The sequence below is a fragment of the Mastigoproctus giganteus genome, chromosome 5, assembly GCF_048544385.1.
Source record: "Mastigoproctus giganteus isolate SK-2022 chromosome 5, ASM4854438v1, whole genome shotgun sequence".
Classification (NCBI taxonomy): Eukaryota; Metazoa; Arthropoda; class Arachnida; order Uropygi; family Thelyphonidae; genus Mastigoproctus; species Mastigoproctus giganteus.
In genome coordinates, this window is record NC_143579.1 from 214,699,217 (window position 1) to 214,720,298 (window position 21,082).

The 21,082-nt window shown below is 36.0% G+C and overlaps 1 protein-coding gene across 5 annotated transcripts in view; it reads right to left on the reverse strand.

Moving 5' to 3' along the window:
- The window catches only part of LOC150086088 (DNA-binding protein RFX2-like), a 483,547-nt gene that overhangs the window by 219,195 nt on the left and 243,270 nt on the right, over window positions 1–21,082 (reverse strand). For 4 of the 5 annotated variants that reach the window (XM_090374368.1, XM_090374371.1, XM_090374369.1 and 1 more), the window contains exon 8: window positions 7,658–7,810. The exons of the other annotated variant lie outside the window; for it this stretch is intronic. In XM_090374368.1, the coding sequence (XP_090230494.1) occupies window positions 7,658–7,810 (153 nt within the window). The remainder of the gene's footprint in view (window positions 1–7,657; window positions 7,811–21,082) is intronic. 5 annotated transcript variants of the gene reach the window in all.

The following is a 21,082-nucleotide window of genomic DNA, read 5'->3' on the forward strand; positions in this document are numbered from 1 at the left end:
TTTTTTTTTGCTGATGCTTTCCTTTTTTATTTCTTTGCTGACGCTCACTTCCTTTCCACTACTAGTACTAATAATAATAATACAATCCATTCCAGTTATTTGGGACACATCAGGACTAGTGCATTTGGCCCAATTAATTGGCTGCCCCAATTATCCGATGTTTCACGTAAATAGTTAAAAATGCAATTCTCCCCCCCTTTACAATTGGTTCACTGTACAATCAAATCAGATTACGACGAACTCAACGTAGTAAAGTACCACTCACTATATGATGTGCAGTAAGTGCCGGTCATTGTGATCATGTTTGTGAATTGAATTTTAATTCTATTAAACAGCGATTCTAATTAGCGAAAATAGGAGGAATATTATCCACAGGCTATAAAAGCAAAGATATATTAAGCACAAATTTACCCTTTATTACCTTACCAATTAAGAAATTAAATGATATGTGAAAATTGGAAGAATATACGTGATAATCAGAATAACTAATACGTACTGTAATATGTACATACTAACTAGTTGACATTTCTGTTCACTTGACATTTGTGGGTGGGGGTTAAAATGTAAAACAGTAAAAAGATAAGCAATCAATAACAAAAAACACGGCACACACAAATTGCAAGTAACACAATACGCACAAGTGGGAATGGAGTAACGAGTTACAAAGCTTTAAAAATAGGAATGAAGAGAAGATGTGAAAATTAATTTTTTATATGATTGAAGATTTCATGGAAGTATAAACACATTTCACCATAATAACCCAAAGAATTCCAGCTCTCGATATTATCGCAAATTCAGTAAGATCGAGTTTACTGTCCGTTTATGATAGATTTCACTAACAGAAAAGCCCAATAAACAGGTGACTGCTAATTGTTTTTATTGTTTTATGGTTGTGATCTCCAGAATTTCGACCGAACCACATGGTACCATCGGAGACAATCATAGGATAATCTCCAGTACTGCGGTCTCCTGCCCTGATTAAATGGCATGCTGTCCTAATTAAGCGAAGGAAACCCTGGCTACTTTCTCGATTGGTTTCTGTTTTTTAAGATTTGCCCCAAATAAGCGGCTGCCCCGATTAACCGGTGGCCCAAATAACCGGAATCTACTGTATACAGTAAACCCCCGCTATTCGCGGTATCTGTATTCACGGTTTCGTGTGTTCGCGATCGCCGATTTAATATAAAATGAAACCTAAAAAAATGTGAATATTATCCGCCATAAAAAACATGGGCGTGGCTAAAATTATCTTTCCCGGTCAAAACAGCGCTCAGTGGGTGGGGGGGGTGACAAAATCGCTAACGTGGATGTTTCTCGCTAATCCTTGTTCAGTATGTGTTATGCACTTGTCATGGAAGGTTTGGTCGTTTGCTTTTAATTTATATGCTTATAAATTGAATAAATTTATCAATTTATAAATTGATATGCTTACAAAAGTGATAAATCTACCGTTTTGCAGTGTAAAACAGACTTTTTCGAGTGTGTTAACGGAAGAAAGTAAGTGACTTTATTGTGGACAAGTTCTTTCTAACCCCTACAAAAATATGGCTACGAATAACAAGAGAAATGTGAAAATATCAAAGAAGGTGATGACATTAGCGAATAAAATCGAGTTATTAGACAAAATTTCTAATGGTGAAAGTGTCTTCTCAGTAGCAAAACATTATAAAATCAATGAGTCAACGGTACGATCAATCAACAAATCGGAAGAAAAAATTCGCTGTAGTGTCTGTGAAAATGCGCTAATTGCTTCAAAAATTTGCTCTGTAACTCATGATGTAAAAAGCTTTATATCTGTGGATAGAAGACCGAACTCAAAATAAAATTCCCTTAAGTTCACTCATCATTCGTGAAAAGGCAAAACTCCTTTATCAACACTTTAGTGAAACTGGTGATAGCACTGGCGGGATAAGTTTTTTTTGCTAGCAAAGGCACTGGTTTGAAAGATTTGTTTGAAATTTCTAATAAATATTACATTTAATATTAAATTGTTTCTTATTTTCATTTCGATGCCATATGCTTGCATTTCACTATGTACTGTCTATGTACATAGTCATATTATGAAGGTACATATAATACATACATAGACAAAATGTTAGACTAGTTTTTCTTATATATTTCATACTTTGGAACGGAACCCCTTTATTACTATGGGAGCCATAACTCAGTATTCGCGTTTTCGGTATTCACGACATTTCTCAGGAACGTAACCCCCGCGAATAGCGGGGGTTTACTGTATACATATCATAGCATGCACATGTGTGTTGTTCAAACCAGTTTTTCCCTCCATGAAGTTCTCTGAGCAGCATTTTTAAGCTTTATTTGAACAACTCTAAAGCAGTATATAATATTATTTAAAAGTAAGAGGTAATGTTTTAAAATATTATGAAAATGAAAAGATAATCTAGTATTTTACTCACTTGCATTCAGTGTGATTAGGATATTCCCTTCATACTGAATTCATATGGCTTGTGTTAGAAAGGGTTAAAATGGGACTCGAAACTCTTTATTGGTATTAAACATAATATAAAGGTGCATTACTTGATTTCATTTTGCTTATAAATTTGCAATAATCCAATGTCACGTTTTTTAATTCAATTTTAAAAGAAAAGGTTCATATGTGTGTTTACTTATAAACATATAAATACCCATATAAAAGGAAAAATCAGAAAATATGTCCTTCAGCATTTTATTTTCAAAAGATGATAAGATATAGAAAAGAAATTATATGTAGTTACAGAGATGTGTAGTCTATTTCTCAACATAATCACCATGAACATTCAAACATTTATCCCAATACACAAGTATAATGAGATTTTCAAAACATTGTTGCAGGAATGGGTAATATAATACCATTGTTGCACTGCTAATGTAAGTATATTAATGTCAAGGAAATGGTTTCCTGCACAGAGAAAAGAGAAGGCAACCTGAAGTTGCTAAATTAGAATTACATGGGATGATAAAGTGTTTCATCATTATTCTGTTCCAGTGTTCCAATCTACATGCACGTACATGTGTGTGTGTGTGTGTGTGTGTGTGTGTGTGTGTGTGTGTGTGTGTGTGTGTGCGCGCGTGCGTGCGTGCGTGATGATGATTCTATCATACAAGAAGTTGAGATTGCTTTCTTTTTATAGCATTTCTCAATAATCTGTGAAATTGATTAAGAAAATTTTTTCCTGCACCCTTTTCCTACACAAGGTGTTTTTTTTTTTTTTCTATTTTTCTCACTAAGCATCTAGGATGCTTCCAATCACAGATGCCCATTTTGATTCAGGAGAGAAGTACAACCAGGTCTCATATGTAAGAAGGGGTTACATAAGATGACTCCAAAAAGTTTCTCCTTGAGGCATTCACACTGAAGGTTTTCCAAAGAACATTCCATTTGCACATTTTTTTTATATATATATGTCAACATGTTTTAAACCTGCCTGCTTGAAACTTTATGGAAATTCAGTTTCTGATGGTTGATATCCCAAGCTGTACCATAAGAAATGTCATGCATCTGGTGTAATATCTTTAGCAGTTACACAATTAATTTTAATAATATATTCAGATTCATCAATTTTAACAACGGTGTATATAAGCAATCAGACTATTCTTTGCCTGCAAAGTTAATTCACCCTTAAATAATTGACTATTTTGATACTGACACTAAAACATACATAGACATGCATTCTTTGTGGAATTCTATTGTCTTTTTTGCTTTAGCCCATACGAAATGGAAGATTTTTTCACTTCTTTTGTATGCATGGCTATACAACTGACAGTTTCTAATACATCACTGCACAACCACATCTGAAAGGTCCTATCTGATCAGTTAAATCTAATTTTTCATGCTGCATTCTATAAATGTTCAAAGTTGCATTTCAATATTGGAGACCTCACTATCTGATTTGCTCTCCTATGTGTATGTACAGACCTCATAAGCTAAACTTTGCATACCCAAAATTCCAGATTTAAAAAAAAAAAAAAAAAAAGTGAGAAAAAAAGGTAAATTGGAAATTAATACATGTGGAAATTGGTGAAATAATTAACACTTCAACCTGTGTGGAGTGTACTTTGCCTTTAATTTCTTAAAGAATTATAGATCATTCTCAGATGTTTTGTAGTACTTCCTTTGCACCACTTCTTTGGTGACTGTAAAGATAGTAGAACTGGTAAATTATGGTGATTTCATTTATGCAGAGTTGTTACTTTGGTTACATGTCTTATTTGTTAATATTTAGCCATTAATACTTATCTGCATAAAAGATCCTGAATTAGTCAACAGATAGATATTAGTAAACATCTGGTAAAGATTAATTTTTGCAGTTTAAATAAATCAGTTAATAATTTAATGAAATAAAATAAAATTAAATTAAACTTAAGTAAATAGATAGCAATGAACACTTACATTCCTTTACTGCTGTCCTTATGACACTATGAGCCTTACTACCAAGACAGTGGTTTACAATTAATTATATTTATACATTCTATATTTTACTCTCAAATTAAGAATTCTTTAATCAAATCTCTGGTTGAGGTCTCCTGGGAACAATCACAGTTTGTACTTGAGGGCAAGGATTTTCAGAGAGAGAATTGAGATTTGGATGTTGTAGGATTAGACATCTGTTTGGCAGCTAATCTTTGTGATCAGCTTAATTGTGTGGATGGGTCCAAGATTACATTAGAAGGGGGGGTTCTTTTTTGAGGTATAATTATTATGTTTTTCTGCTTTTTTTTAATTTTTGTTTTTTATCTGTTCGAATACTCTGCATTTGAAAATATGAATGTGGTTAATGTCTATCTGCATGCTTTTGTTTCAGTTAATATTGTTGGTTATTATTTGCGAAACTACTAAAATTGTGTGAACTGCTAAAATTAATCTTTGCCAGATGTTTACTAATAACTATCTGTTGACTAATTTAAGATAAATTATGCATATAAGTACTAAAGACTAAATATTAACAAGGAAGAAATGTGTGATCAAATTAGCAACTCTATGTAAATAAAGCCACCATAATTTACCAGTTCTGCTGTCTTTACAGCCACTAAAGAAGTGGTATAGGAAGTACCATGAAATGTCTGAGAATAACCTGTAATTCTTTAGATATTAAAGAGAGATTACACTCCACACAGGTTGAAATGTTCATTATTTCACCAATTTCCATTTATTGATATACCCACGCACCATGCCACTAAAAGAACATTTAAGATTAATACATATAATTATATATTTATTAAACAATCACAAATAAATGATTCAAAATCATATACAATTTCTTACAAACTGAACCTTCATTTATATACATAAAATATTTTTCAGCAAATACTTCTATTTTAACTCAATTCTTCATCGTAAATTATCTGTTTTCCCAACATCTCAAAGTTTTATTAAAAGTATATTATAAGATGTGGTTACTTCTCCTTCCTCTAAAACATTTCACCCACCATACATAACAAATAAACACCATACATAATGTACTTACAACAATGTCTTAAAAGGCACTGACTAGTGTTAGTGGTGTGAGCAATGTGAATGGAATGAGGTAGGGAGGTTCTCAGCAGGAAGGGTGCAAACAGTCTACATTGCAAGTGAATATCATATCATCATAATCCAAACCAACAGATATCCAAACATCTTGGACCAGAACACTTTGGACAAAAATAGGGTTCCTGCATCTTGTAAACAGATGGACATAGTTGAAGAAGAGGAAGGATCAGATATAATTACTATGCAGATATATAAAACTGAGTGTAATAAAATGGCAAGCAACACACAGAATCAGATAAAGAGACTGTAAAATACAGTGGCAGACAAAAAACTGCATCACCTTTAAAAAAAAGTAACGTTTTTAGTGAAACACATAAGATATTGAATACACATAAGATTTGATTACAGTCATTGTTTGTCGCAAAGCAAAGGTATTGCATCAGACAATGCTTCTATTGCATCAGCCATTTCTATAAATAATGGCACTGGAAGGATATACACGGTCATTAGTATCCTGTTTTGCGGAGGTGTAAGCATGGCTACATATGTTCAGTTGACACCAAGAAAAAAAAATGTAGCTGTTGCTCTGTCCCAGGAAGGGCTTTCTATGCATGTTATCACTGATAAAATAGGCTGCAACCAGTCAACAGTATTGCGGGTGCTAAAATTAAAGCGTGAAACCAGTGATGCGAAGAGAAGACCTGGATCAGGCTGTAACAGAGTAACTACGCCTTCCCAAGATCGATATTTGAAATGGCTATGCCTTTATAATCAGCATGCTAGTGCTCCTGATCTGAAACTGGACTTTGAGATGGCCTCTGGTGTTGAAACAAGTGCACAAACTATCCAAAGACGTCTTTTAGAATGTGGTCTGCATGCCTATTGGCCCAAGACGCCTTTGTTGACCCAACAAATGAGGAAGAAGCGACTTGCTTGGGATAAAACACATTTCGTGGACAAAAGAGAAATGGGACACAGTCATCTTTTCTGATGAATCCAAATTCAACCTGCATGGCTCCGATGGGAAGCGATATGTCAAAAGACGAAAATCAGAGGCATACCATCCTGACTGCATAACACTGACTGAAAGTTCCCCACCGGTCAGATGGTCTGGTGAGGCATAACAAGCAAAGGGGTGGGGCGAATTAAGTTCATTAACGGAACGGTGAATGCAGAAACTCACACTGCTATCTTGGAGGAGTGCCTCAAACCCGTTATTAGAGATACCACACAGACATCCAAACTGCATTTTTCAACAGGACACAGCACCTTGCCACACAGCAAGTTTTGGTAAGTTTTAAGCTATTTAGATTTAATGATGAGTTTGTCTTCTTGTCTCACAAGGCTTAAATCATACACCAATGTTTTCCCTTGTTTTTCTCCCTTCATACATCAGAAATGCTGGCATTATAGTGTTGAACTGGACTGGCAACAGTTCGGATTTGAACCCTATTGAAAATTGCTGGTGCATAATGTCATCTAACATTTCTCAGAAGCAGCCAACAGTAAGATTCAGCTGCAGGAGAGCATTGTAAGGGTGTTTGTTGTACCACGAAATTGGGCAACCGAATATCCAGAAGTTGATTAACTCTATGCCAGATCGTTGCAAGGCTGTAATTACAGCTCGAGAAGGAACAACAAAACATTTAGGACTTATTTAGCTGATTTACAGTATGTAATACTATTATGTTAACTAGTCATTTCAGTTTGTACACGTAAATGCAATAAAATTGGTTGTCATGATTGCCATTTGCATGATTTCTCATATTTCCATTAATTATGCATTTTACCCTTTGGGAAGATATTTATGGCAATTAGGTATATCAGGTGGATTCTTTTTGTTGGATTTCATTCACAGAGATATATAATTCCATCTAACAAATGCATTTTGAACATTTCTGCAACCCACAATACAGCACAAAACACATTACTTGCAAAATTCACAGGTGATGCAGTTTTTTTGTCCACCACTGTATTTAAAACTTGACCATAACGAAAGCAAAAGGGGAGGGACACTATTCAACATTTAAAAAATAGGAGGTTTTAATTTATATATTAAATGATAAATCACAATCTAGAAACTGTTAAAATAAATTTTAAACAAGATTCTTGCGAAATTGTCAGCTCTTCATTCCATGCTACACATAACACTCTGTAATGTACAATAATTGCCTATTTACTTACAGTGGCTGGAGAAGCACGTGCAGTATGTGTAATTGAATGACCTTCTCCATCTAAAGTACTGCCCTGTACAAGGTATGTTCCTCCACCTTGATGGGCAAGTATTTGACTTTGGATTCCAACACCTGCTGATTCCTGGCTAACACTAGTCCCTACCTATTAAAACCGAAATGTAAATGAACATATACATCTGCCTGTTGACCACAGCCACTTCATTTTCATAAAACTGGAAACACTTCACCATTTATATCTGAACCTATAACAGTTTTCCATTAAACAGGAAACTGCTTTACACTCCATCTCAACATATGATATGAATCATTATAATTTATATCAAAACGACAGTGATATTATGTGCTAACCATCACATACTTCAATATATGCCACTTTTGTTCAGGCAATAACCCGTTGGCAGGCACGTGGAGATCATGTTAATCCCCACTTTTTTACATATTCTACTGTGTAAAAAAATTTCCTTTATACCGAAAAACCATTCTGTTCACCCAGCAAGCAAACCACAGTTCATTTCAATATATATTTTTCCACAGTTTCTCTATTTAAAAATTTAGGAAATTTATTAGAGCCAAAATGCCCTCAAAAGCACAGGTATTACTATATGATTCATGTGCCTGCCAGCGGGTTAGCAGATAAGGTGTATGCAAATTTTTTCAGTCTTTTTTTTTTAATTCAGGCACAAACCTAAGTACCTGCAAATAATACCTGAATGAAAAATAACTTTTATACCTACACTATTCCCTTCATATTACAAGAGACTAACCTAAAATTATTCTGAAAATTTTGATTTCAGAAAGCAAAACTTATGAAACATGTAAAAATAATAAATTCAGATTAAATGCATAATGCATAAAAGCAAAAATCAGCAAATGAAAGAATACTTTGTATTTAAACTTTAAAGTTTATATGTACAAGTGCACAAAGAAAATACTCTCCTGCTTACTGACAGAGAACTAAATAACTGAAACAGCAAACTTAAGCACATATACTGCATTCAATATTTTTACTAAGCAAAAGTATTTATTGAATGTATAACATATTAAGTGATCAGCCAATGACACTTGAAATTACAGTCTGTCCCTGACATACGTAAGAGATACGTTCCAGGACTTCTTACGTAAGTCTGAGTTTTATGTAACTCGGGAATGACAAATAAAATATTGCTACTATATCTCTAACATGCCAAAATTACAAAACCACATATCCTCAGAAGTATGAAGAAAAATAGTTATATACCATAACAATTAAAATCTTTATCTGGGTACAGCAGTGAAGTAGTACCGCTTTCGCTTACTCTCTTAGGCAGCACCATGATAACAGACAAAATGAAATTTTCTCTAAAGAACTTCACAGGGCTAAGTTACAAGAGATGCTGTCACACCTTACGACATGCGAATGAAGTACACGATGATAGTTTGATGCTAAGTCATTGAAAATGGTTGGACAACATGAATTTCAACTTCACCACAATAACCAGATGTGTAAGAAATATTACATTCAAAATGTAAACAAAAGCTCCCACTTCACTCTCAAACAAAACTGAACTGACTCTATAATCCAGAAGGAAAGTAGAAAAGGATGTAGAGACGAAGGGCTAGAATGTAATTCTCCTAAGAAATAGCCAATGGGACTCAGTCCATGTGGCTTGAATGTTGTGGGGGTTTTCTCTGAAGTGCTTCGACGTGGTTCACCTGTCTCAAACACATGTTGTCGAATATTTCTTCAGAATTTTTAAAGCAGAAAATGAAATGTTAACTCTAGTTATTTACCTAGATTCTTCTAGTTATACTGCAGGTTATTATCCCACAGTTTGTAGGGGAACAAAACTAAAAACTTGTACTTATTGTTCCTTCATTCGACTTCACTCTTAAAAATTATACAGAAAGTATCTTTATGATTTTACCAAAAAAATTTACTTAAGTCCAAAGTTACGTAAGTCGGGGATCAACTGTATTTATATGCTACTGTCGTTAATAAATTTAAGATGGAGTGAACTATTTACTAATTTCTAAATATCAACAAAGCTGAGCAACTCACTGATGGTACTTTCGACATTGCGTTTGAAAAAAAAAAATATATATATATATATACACACACACACACACTTCTCTTCCACATGCCATACATTAACTACAACTTGTCTCTAAAATGGACAATTTTTTCTCCCCCATAAAATCTAGATTTTCATTTAAATAATCTGGTATTACACATATGGTACTAGATTTACCAAGTGCTTCCAAATATTTTCTCTCTGCTTACTAACTGTGACAGCAAAAAGTCGTTTGATCAAATATCCCGGTGAATACAGTTGTTGATGAAGTATGAAGCACAGAAAAGAAATATTTTCTTCCTGAGATTCATAAATCAATGATATTTGATGAAAACAATGTCGTTGACTTTTACATTACCAATCAATCTGGATGATTAATAATAAAATTTATTCACATTATAAATAAAACTTCTAACCACACTGGTAAAAAAGGTTTAATCTGACATACTGTTGTTGAATAAAAAAAAAGGAATCTGTTTCATAAAATGATATTAGTTTTTACCTATCAACAAACACAAATGATATTTATAAAATAACTCAAGGATAACAGTATTTCTGTATGACAATGTAGTGGAAGGATAACACTGAAGAGTTTCAACATTTAGCAAATTAACTTTCATATGTTCCTTCTTTCTCTTTGTTTTCAGAGCTCACTGTTTTTTGACCATCATAATTTTTGGTAACATTCTTTAACCAATTATTTGCAGTAATTAGCATAAAAATTAGCACTAAGTAAGAACTATATACAAACAACATATATATGCCATTTCCACTTGTCATAAATTTTTTTAAATATCATTGTACCATGTATGTGATATGCAATCTCTCACAAACATGCTGGCTGTGGCACCGGTTAAAATAATTGTTATTGTTCTCAGCTACAGCATGCAAGTCAGTTTCGGCATAAATTTTAGTGGTTTTTGATCACTTCATTAAAATTTGTGGTGGTAGTGGTGTTGTAGTTTTTATTGTTCTGATCACATCAAAGCTTGTTTATTTTTAAGCTTCATCTATTTCTTTACCTTCACCTCTCCCTCTGTCTGTCTGACATTATAAGTTAGCACTTTATCAGATTTTACAGAATTATAATATACACAAGTTGATATAAAAAGTATTAAATTTTACTGTATTGCTTATTACTGTATAATTTATTTTAATTACTGTATAGTTTATTTTATACACTGTTTTGCAGTGCATTTTGGAATAGCTAATTAGAATAGTTCAAAAGTAATAATAACCAATACTTGAAATCATTTATAAATGTAGTCAGATTGTGAAACTAAAATTACTGTAACACAGAGCGAAAACAGATACAAAAATAGATTTTGACAAGTTTAATAATGGGAAATATACATATATTAGATTAGATACATACAAACAAAAAGCTTTCGGTTGTTTTGTCAACCTTCCTCAGTTAAACTGACAGTTAAGAATGGAGCATGAGGGCGTGTACTGCCAATCTTGTACATGATGTGCGTGATTAACTGTTGGATGTTGAAGCCTGTGGCTGTAATGTGTGCGGACGTTGCCGGTGTTTGTCAATAGTCAGGATTGCTGTTTCAATGATAGGGTGGACTTGACATCCACTGTTCCTGTTGACTGAGGTATTGGAGCATTTGACGTTCAATGATTCCAACCAGGCGCGTCGGCGATAGTGGTGGGACTTATCCACAATCACGACATCGTGATGTGGGTCAATGTCGTGGTGGGTTTCCCAAACGTGTTCGGCAATAGCTGAGTGCTCCACATCCACTAAGCGGATTGCTCTTTTGTGTTCGGAAAGGCGTTTTTCGAGCCGTCTCCTAGTTTCCCCGATGTAGCAGCTAGTGCAGTCACAGCAAGAAATGCGGTAGACCAATCCACTTTGTAGTAAGGTGGGGACAGGTGTTTTTACTTTAGAGATGAGGGATCGTAATTTTCAGCCTGGGAGTTGTACGCATTTAATCCCATGTGATTTTAAGACTACAAACCTGTTGTGATTAGGTTTGGGTCGTATGGGATAAAGGCGCTCGTGGCTGAGTCATTACCTTGGATGTTTCTGTTGGTCGTTACATGGCCATGTGTCTGTGGGTCACACCTGTCAAGGGCATTGATGGGATAGCCACATCTCGTGAGATCCGCCTTGACTTTAACAATTTCGGTGCACCTCTCATTTACAGAACTAGAGTGTATCCAGGCACAGGTTTGCAGAATCTTAAAATCACATGGGATTAAATGCGTACAACTCCCAGGCAGAAAATTATGATCCCTCATCTCTAAAGTAAAATCACCTGTTCCCACCTTACTACAAAGCGGATTGGTCTACCACATCTCTTTCTGTGATTGCACTAGCTGCTACATCGGGGAAACTGGGAGACGGCTCGAAAAACGCCTTTCCGAACACAAAAGAGCAATCCGCTTAGCGGATGTGGAGAACTCAGCTATTGCCGAACACGTTTGGGCAACCCACCACGACATTGACCCACATCGCGATGTCGCCGCCACTATCGCCAATGTGCCTGGTTGGAATCGTTGAACATCAAATGCTCCAATACCTCAGTCAACAGGAACAGTGGATGTCAAGTCCACCCTATCATCGAAACAGCAATCCTAACTATTGACAAACGCTGGCAACGTCCGCATGCATTATAGCCACAGGTTTCAACATCCAACAGTTAATCATGCACTTCACGTACAAGATTGGCAGTACATGCCCTCATGCTCCATTCTTAACTGTCAGTTTAACTGAGGAAGGTTGACAAAACAACCGAAAGCTTTTTGTTTGTATGTATCTAATTTAATATACGTATATTTCCCATTATTAAACTTGTCAAAATCTGTTTTTGCTCTGTGTTACAGTAATTTTAGTTTCATAATGAATCCAGAGCACACAGGCCTCTTTAATCATATGTAGTCAGAATAGTCAGCACACACTTCTATATTTAAAACCGTAGTATTGAATATTTTAAGAACAGTATTGCATAATACTGTTCAGGAAGGACATATAACTGCTAGAACAGACATAGAGAAGCATAATAAGATTGTTTGGGGGCACAAAAGGGTATGGAAATTAGCAAGAAAATAATCACTTCAACTTGCATACAGTGTAATCTGTCATTAATTTCTTAAAGGATAACACAAATTTTGTGGTACTTTCTGTATCACTTCTTCAGTGAGTGTCTGAAATGCTGTTCTTCATTACACCATCAACCTCAATTATGTAATATTAAAATTACACCTCACATATGTTTCATTAAAATTACACCATCAGCCTCAACATATGTGAAGCTGATGGTGTAATTTTAACCAAAACAAGTAGAAAACAGGAGAAAGGCAGGAAATTTTTTTTGTAAAAAGCAAAAGTTTTTTTAAAGTCCACACAGCACTAAAAATTACATCACTCACAACACATTTTATATTAAAATACAGACATAGGAGTGTATGTATTTTAATATAACATGTAAAAAACCTGGGATTTTTCTGTCTGCATATTTATATGTGCATTCAAGAATGATACCATTCAAACTGCTTCAAGAATGATACCATTGCAGAATTTGCATTCTCCTTCAGAAATGTTAAGTCAAAGTTTTCTTTCTAATAATGGTCCTGTTTTCTAAACTTGGCTATTGAGGACATTTCCAAAGCTTCATCAGAAAGAGATCTGAACTCAGTGTTTGTTCTTCTCACCTGGCTGAATATCCTCTTACACTTAGCAGCACTACTGTAAGGAATTATTAAAATGCTAAATCATAACTTGGAATAATTTCTTATATTTAAAACTTCCATGTTCATTTTTCAGTTCTACAACCAAGGACCATTGTACATCTTTTCTTTCTTCTTTCACTATAGCATCTCATAAGTTCTCATTACACTGAAATTGACAGAACTGATACTTCAAAACATTTATTTCTTCATCTATTTCTTTATCTTTAATAACACCACGAAATACTGGAAATTTGTCCAAAAAATATTTTAATTTTGAAAATGATGCACTGTCAGTTGATGAAATTTGTGCTAACTCATCATTTATAAGAAATTCATTTTTCAATGAGTTTGGTAATCTATTTACAAAAAGGAAGTATATTACCAAAGATTAATTACATTAATTACACAAAATTAATGTACCAAAGTACATTAATTTTGGAAGTAGATTTGGTAATCTACTTCCAGTGACAACAGTCACATTTTATATTAACATACAACATAGGACTGTTTACCAGTGCAATATGCTTTCAAACATTAGCATACCAAGGACCTTTCTGTATGTGGATGTCAGAATATTCCAAAATTTCATCATAAAGAGAAAATCTCATCTGTTTTTTTATTGCCTGGATGAACATTTTTCCGTATTTTATTTTGCACCACTATGAGGAACTGTTAAAATGTCAATCGTGACTTCAGATAATCTGATATATTTCAAGTTTCCTTCTGCACATCAATTCTTTTTTCTTTTATAATAGCAACTTTAAGGTTCTCATACTGAAACAGAATAAATTTTTATTCTAGTAAAAAGTAAGAGACTGATACTGCAGAACATGCATTGCTTCACCTACTTCTTTGTCTTAAATGACTGAAAATATTCAAAAAAAATTTTCAAATTTGAAAATAAGACACTGCAACTGATGAATTTGTACTTCCTCAATGTTTATTATAAAAGAATATAATTTTTCAGTGGAAACTTGTGCACCATTTATTTCAATGAGAAAGTACTTTATTGATGAACTTATTCTAATTCAACAAAAAGGAACTTGTATATCAAGAAGTAAATGGATGTGGAGTGTGTTTGATTAAAGGACTATGTTTGAACTTTCAAATGTTGGCATAACATTTAAAATGCATTGTTGAGTCAGTTTGTTGTGACATAAGCACTGGGAAAACAAAAATGAGAAGAGGAGTGTGTTATATGACAGTAATGAGTATAGCAAACAGCTATACAAAGAAATAGAGTGAGCCAGTAAATCAGAATGTCTTATAATGGGGGATTTTAACTTTCCAATTATTGACTAAAACTTGTGGATTAGTCACTCACACACTAGCAAGACTTTTGTGGATTTACCAGATGACTGTTTACTACAGTAGCACGTTACACAGGGTGGTTTGTTGTTTGTTATTTTGGTTTTTAGGAGCATTAGCAACTAAGGCCATATTGCTCCGGGAGATGCGGTGGTCATTTCCTGACTTTTTCCGCATCTTCCGTATTTGGTGGTGACGGGCTCGAACCCCGGTCTAATCAAGAAGCGTGTGCTACGCACCACTGCTCCTTCCCACCTGGCTACGGAGGCGCCCACACACACACACACACACAGGGTGGGATTACCCATTAAAGCAATGAGGCACGTGCCTAGGGACCCCCAAGCCAAGACATTTTCCTATAGCGTTCTAAAATAGAATAATGTTTTCAGTAAACATCATAAAAATCTTGATTTATTTAAGCGAAAATTTTTTCAAAACAATTATTACGTTTTAACACATATTTTGAACAGCACGGACTATCTACGCTTTAAATAATGCCGCAATACCAATGGCTGTAATGAGCCAAGAGTGATTAAATGCCTTATCCCTAATTTCCACTGAACACGAGTTTGCCAAGAAAATCAACTTTGAAGACAATCAATAAATTTGCGAATTCTAAAATTCGCAAAGTAAATTTGTAAAAATGACATAAAAAATTATTCATTAAACTAAAAAGTTTTATTATTTATCATCCTTTAACCCTTTAACAGGCAGAAAAATCCAGAAGTTTAAAAAATTCAAAAGTACAAAATTTCATTTATTTGCCACCTAACTTTTATTTATTATTGGGGGGGGGGCGCAAATATAATTTGCCTAGGGGCCCCAAATATCCTTAATCCACCACTAATGTTACAGAAGAAACAAGAGGAAGCAATACTCTTGATCTGATTATCAGCATGATCTCAGTTATTTTTGATAACTGAGAGGAAAGTGAAAGAGGAATTGCTGAAGCCCAATGAAAAAAAATCATGGGGTGGATGGGATCTATCCAATTATATTAATGGAGGCAGCAAAGGAGGTAAACAAATCCTTAGCCATAATCATGAGAGCACCTTTAGAATCAGTGAAGGTTCCTGTGGACTGGAGATGTAGATATGCATTCCCAATTCACAAAGGGGGATCAAAAGGTGACATAAGTAATTACAGACTTGCTAACTTAGCTTCTGTTCTGGGGGAAAACAATGGAGCCTCTGGTTAAAGAAGTAATGGAGGACCATCTAGATAGGAGTGAACTTAAACTGCAGTGACAGCATGAATTTGTTACGGGACAATCTTGTCTGATCAATCTGACTGGATATTATAATGCAGTAACAGAAGAACTGAATGCAAAAAATAATTTTGATATCACATACTTGTATTTCAGGAAAGCTTTTGATACTGTTGCACATAAAGACTGCTGTACATATTGGAGCAGTGTGGCATTAAGGGTAAGTTACTGCTCTGGATAAAGAAATGATTGAGTGGAAGAAAACAGAGAGTGGTAATCAATGGACACTGCTCTTTGTGGACAAAAGTTATCAGTGGAGTCCCTTAGGTTCAATGCTGGGTCCATTGTTGTGTTCTATATTTATTAATGATATTGATGAAGGTATATCCAGGCTTAATGTCTAAGTTTGAAGATGTACAACAGCTGGCAGGGTGGTTAATGACAGTAATTAGGATAAGCTGCTGGAACAAGATCTAAGCAAATTATGCCAATGGGTTGAGAAATAGCAGTTGAAATTTATCATCGATAAATGTAAAGTACTTCATATGGGTTGCAGTGATCCCAGATTAATGTACCAAATGTGTAGTACTACACTTAGGGCAGTGGAAAATGCAAAAGAGTTGGGGGGTAATTGTGCAGTCATATATGAAGTTCTTTGAGCAATGCACACAGGCTGGCAGGACAGTCATGGAGTTTGTCTATACAAGAACTATGTACAGTAATACCCCGAAGTTACGCGATAGGTGGGTCCGACGAAAATCGCATAAGTCGAATTCGCGTAAGTCGGGGTACAACTTTGCATATAAATACATATAAATTTTGCTTAATTGGGACCAAGGACTAACAAAAACACTAGTTTAGAAGAAAAATATTAATAAAATTGCAGTTCTTTATACATATTAATACAAAATATGTATTAAAAAAAACAAATGACTTACGTAAAAAAGTTATTTCGATGTCGATGGCTTCATAAAATCTAACAAATTCGTCTGACGACACAGCGCGTCCTTTTTTTCACGCAGAATTTCTTCGTAGCAAGCTAATAATTTTTTTATTCCTTGCTTTGTAGCTATAACGCGTTCTTCGTTGGAGTCTATGTTTTCTAAAATTTTTAAGCCCTTTACAATTGAGCCCTTTTCAATTTTCAACCTGTCAAGTTTGCAATTGTCATGTGCTTTTCGCCGTTGCTTCATTTAGGCCTGTAGCACGTGCAATATCACATGGTCTTTCATTTCGCTCAAAGCGTTTCACAATTTCATATTTTTGCTCTAACGACAGAGGTGGACTGGCCATAAGCCTTACCGGGGAAACCCCGGTGGGCCAGTGTGATTTTGGCCATAAACCATAGTATGAGGCCACTATAAATTTTCCCGGGTAAGAATTTTTGACCCAATCCGCCTCTGTTTATCGATAATTGCTTTTCTTTTTTTCTCTGAATCTGCAGTGTCTTCACAGGACGCTTCCTTTTCACACCTTTTAATTAAGTATTTTACTCATTTTTAGGGAATAAAGCACAATTACAAAACGAGGAGGCACGCTTGATACGCATAAACAAAGCTGCGCGCATGTAGCAACTGAATAAACAACACCATAAAGGCAGAGATACACTATTAACACCTCACATTTCTAGGGGTTACTACCATAAAACAATAAAAATCCAGTTGCGTTTCTGCTAGTGAAATCTGTTATAAACTGGTAGTAAACTCGATCTAATTGCATTTGCGATTATACCGATAGCTGGAATTGTGTTGGTTTTTACGTTATTATGGTGAAATGTGTTTCCCCTTCACTGATATAAAAAACATAAAAGCAGCAAAGTTGAATTTTGTTCATCTTTCGCTCTCATTCTCCGCCGTCGCACCGTATATCGATAACATGTGAAAAACGACCTTGAAGATAGTGGGCGGCAGCATTACCAAACGAAAAAAATCAAGAACCGCGTAACTCCGAGTTCGCGTAAGTCGGGGTAGCGTAAGTCGGGGTATTACTGTATGTCAATACAAGAACTTTGCTAGCAGTTTCAAGGAAGTTATTATCCCATTGTATAAGACAATGGTCAGATTGTATCTTGAGTACCGCATATAGGTCTGGAGGCCTCATTTTATGAAGGATATAGATCTATGGGAATGAGCACAGAGAAGGGCAACAAGATTGGTGAAGCGAATAAAAATGGTCATCTTACTAAGACAGGCTTCAATTCTGCAAATTACAGCATACTGAGACTAAACACCGGCGAGGTGATCTGATAAAGGTTTTTAAGGCTTTGTATGGATGGAGCAAGCTGGATGCTGATGGCATTCTTCCTCTTTCTCAGACTGCACACAATGAGAAATGAATTCAATTTGAGGAAGCATCGTTGTAGTATATATGTGAGGTTTGCCTTCCGCCATCAGGTGATTTACTGTTGGAACAAACTTCCATCTTGTATTGTGGAAGTAGGAGGTTTGAATAAATTCAAAGAAAAACTACACAGGTCATTGGTGGGGGTAGGGTTTTTTTTTTTTTTTTTTTGCCTGATGCTTTATAAGCTTGCTTCCTTGCATCATATGTCACTAATAATAACAACAATAAAAGGGGCATGATGTCCCAGTGGTTACAACACTGGACTACCAGCTTAATGGACCCGGGCTCGAGTACCACCTTGGCAGAAGCGAACACGGCTCCATCACACTGGGAGGTATAATGTACAAACAATGTACAAGTTCCTGACCAGTTGCATAACCAGGAAGATATCAGACCACTTGGATAGCCAGAACATAATGGCTGAACAGCAGAAAGGATGCAAGAGGCTGAGCAAAAAATGCAAGGAGCAATTAACTATAGATGCTGTGATTATGAAGCAAGCCTACATGTTGTGGCACTTCTTGTAGGCTTGCCGCGATTATGGAGCAAGCCTACAAGAAATGCCACAACATGTACACAGCCTACATCGATTACCACAAGGCCTTCGACTCCATGCCTCATAGCTGGCTAATAGAGGCGCTGAACATCTACAAAGTCAATCCGATAGTGACAAACTTCCTAGGAGAAACAATGGTGATATGGAGTACCACCATTAAGGTCGAAAACATCACAACCAGGCCAATCCCCATCAGGAGAGAAATCATCTCAGGGAGATGCCCAGAGCACATTGTGGTTCTGTCTAGCACACTTAACCTGCTATCCACCATACTCAACAGTAGCAAGTATGGATATAACCTCAAAGAAGGAAGAATCTGAACACACTCACCCACCTGATGCATGGATGACATCAAGCTGTACGTGGAAACAGAGAAGCACCTCCAGCTACTACTCCAGATCACCGAAGAATTCAACAATGATATTAGGATGGAATTTGGTTTAGACAAATGCAAGATCCACGGATTGCACCAGGGAAAATTAGTCACTTGAAACTACCAGCTGCAGACTGGTAAAGAGATCAAAGTCATGGCAGAGGGAGAGGCCTACAAATAATTGGGGATGATGCGCACTCAGCAGTTACAGCACAAGGAAATTAAGGTCTGCCTCACCGAAAAATACCATCAGAGACTCAGAAGCCTGCTGAAAGCAAAGCTGAACAGAGGGAACACAGTTAAAGCCATAAACACCTATGCAGTCCCAGTGCTAACATACTCCTTCGGGGCCATAGATTGGACTAACACCGAGCTGGAGGATATCATGAGAAAGACAAGGACAATGATGACCAAGAGCTGCCAACGCCACCCAAAATCTGTCGTGGAGAGACTGACAATTGCCCGGAAAGAAGGAGAAAGGGGCCTGATAGACCTCATTGAGCAACAGAAGACAGCGATAGTTAAACTGAAGGATTACTTTCAGAAACACACAGCAGCACTCCACCAGGTCATAAGGAAGCTAGACAAGAGGTATACCCCACTCAACCTAAGTAAGGAGACCCCTCCAAACCAGGAAGCACAAACAAAGCTAGAAAGATGGGCAGAGAAGACACTCCATGGCAGACACTACAATGATCTCCAACAAGATCACATAGATAAAATTGCTTCCAATGAATGGCTCACGAGCAGGACGCTCTTCCCAGAGACTGAAGGATTCATGCTTGCCATTCAAAACCAGGTAATCAACACCAGGAACTATAGAAAATACATAGTCAAGGAGCTTGGAGTGTTCGATGACACATGTCAACGATGCCACCTGGCTGCAGAAACGATCCAACACATCAACACAGGATGCAAGATGATCACCCAGACTGAGTACACTCGTAGACACGACCAGGTAGCCAGGATATACATCAGAAGCTAGCAAGGAAATACCAGTTGACCGAATAAAGTGTACCGTACTACAAGTACGAACCCCAGGCAGTACTAGAAACTCCAACCCACAAGCCCACAACAGATCGGACATAACCCTTGTGGACAAGAAGGAAAAAGCTACCTATCTGATTGACATAGTGGTACCCAACACTGTAAACCTGCAGAAAACCCATGGGGAAAAAATCAGGAAGTACACAAACCTAAGACAGGAGACCAAAGAGATGTGGCATGTGCAACAAGTAATGACCATCCCGATCATCATGTCAACCGTAGGTAGGGTGCCAAATAACCTACATAACAGCCTAGCAGCAAGGTCTCTCAGCGAATGCTGCCTACAAGGAACTCCAGAAAGTCACAATCCCGAACACCTGTAGGATAGTCAGAGAGTTCCTCGACCAACAGTAACACCAGACGTAACAACAACCACTGTGTACTTGGTAGCAATACCTGTCACGAGGTGGAACCCCCAATCAGGGAGAAATAATATAATATTAATAATAAGGAATGAGGCAAAATGCTTTATTTGAGCCAGAAGAAAAGGATTATGCTGCCATTCCACACATTTGTGGCAACTTGCATAGCACAGCATCTGCTTTCTTGAACTGTTTTAGATTGCTGCCAGAATTCTTTGTGATTCAGAAGTTCTCTTCTTCGGGAAAATCATTAACTTATCTTTTCTCTTTTTTTTTTTTAAACTTCTTTTAGATTATTAATTTGCACTGATAAGTGCCACTCACCAATAACTGCTTTTTTAAAAATTTTCAATTTTTTAACATTGATAAATGCTCATATGACTTTTCTCAGCACTTCTAACCTCTTCTATAAATACTCTATCAGAGGTTGCCACTATTCTATCAGTCTAATTTAATATTTACCCAGGGCAGCTAATGTTCACA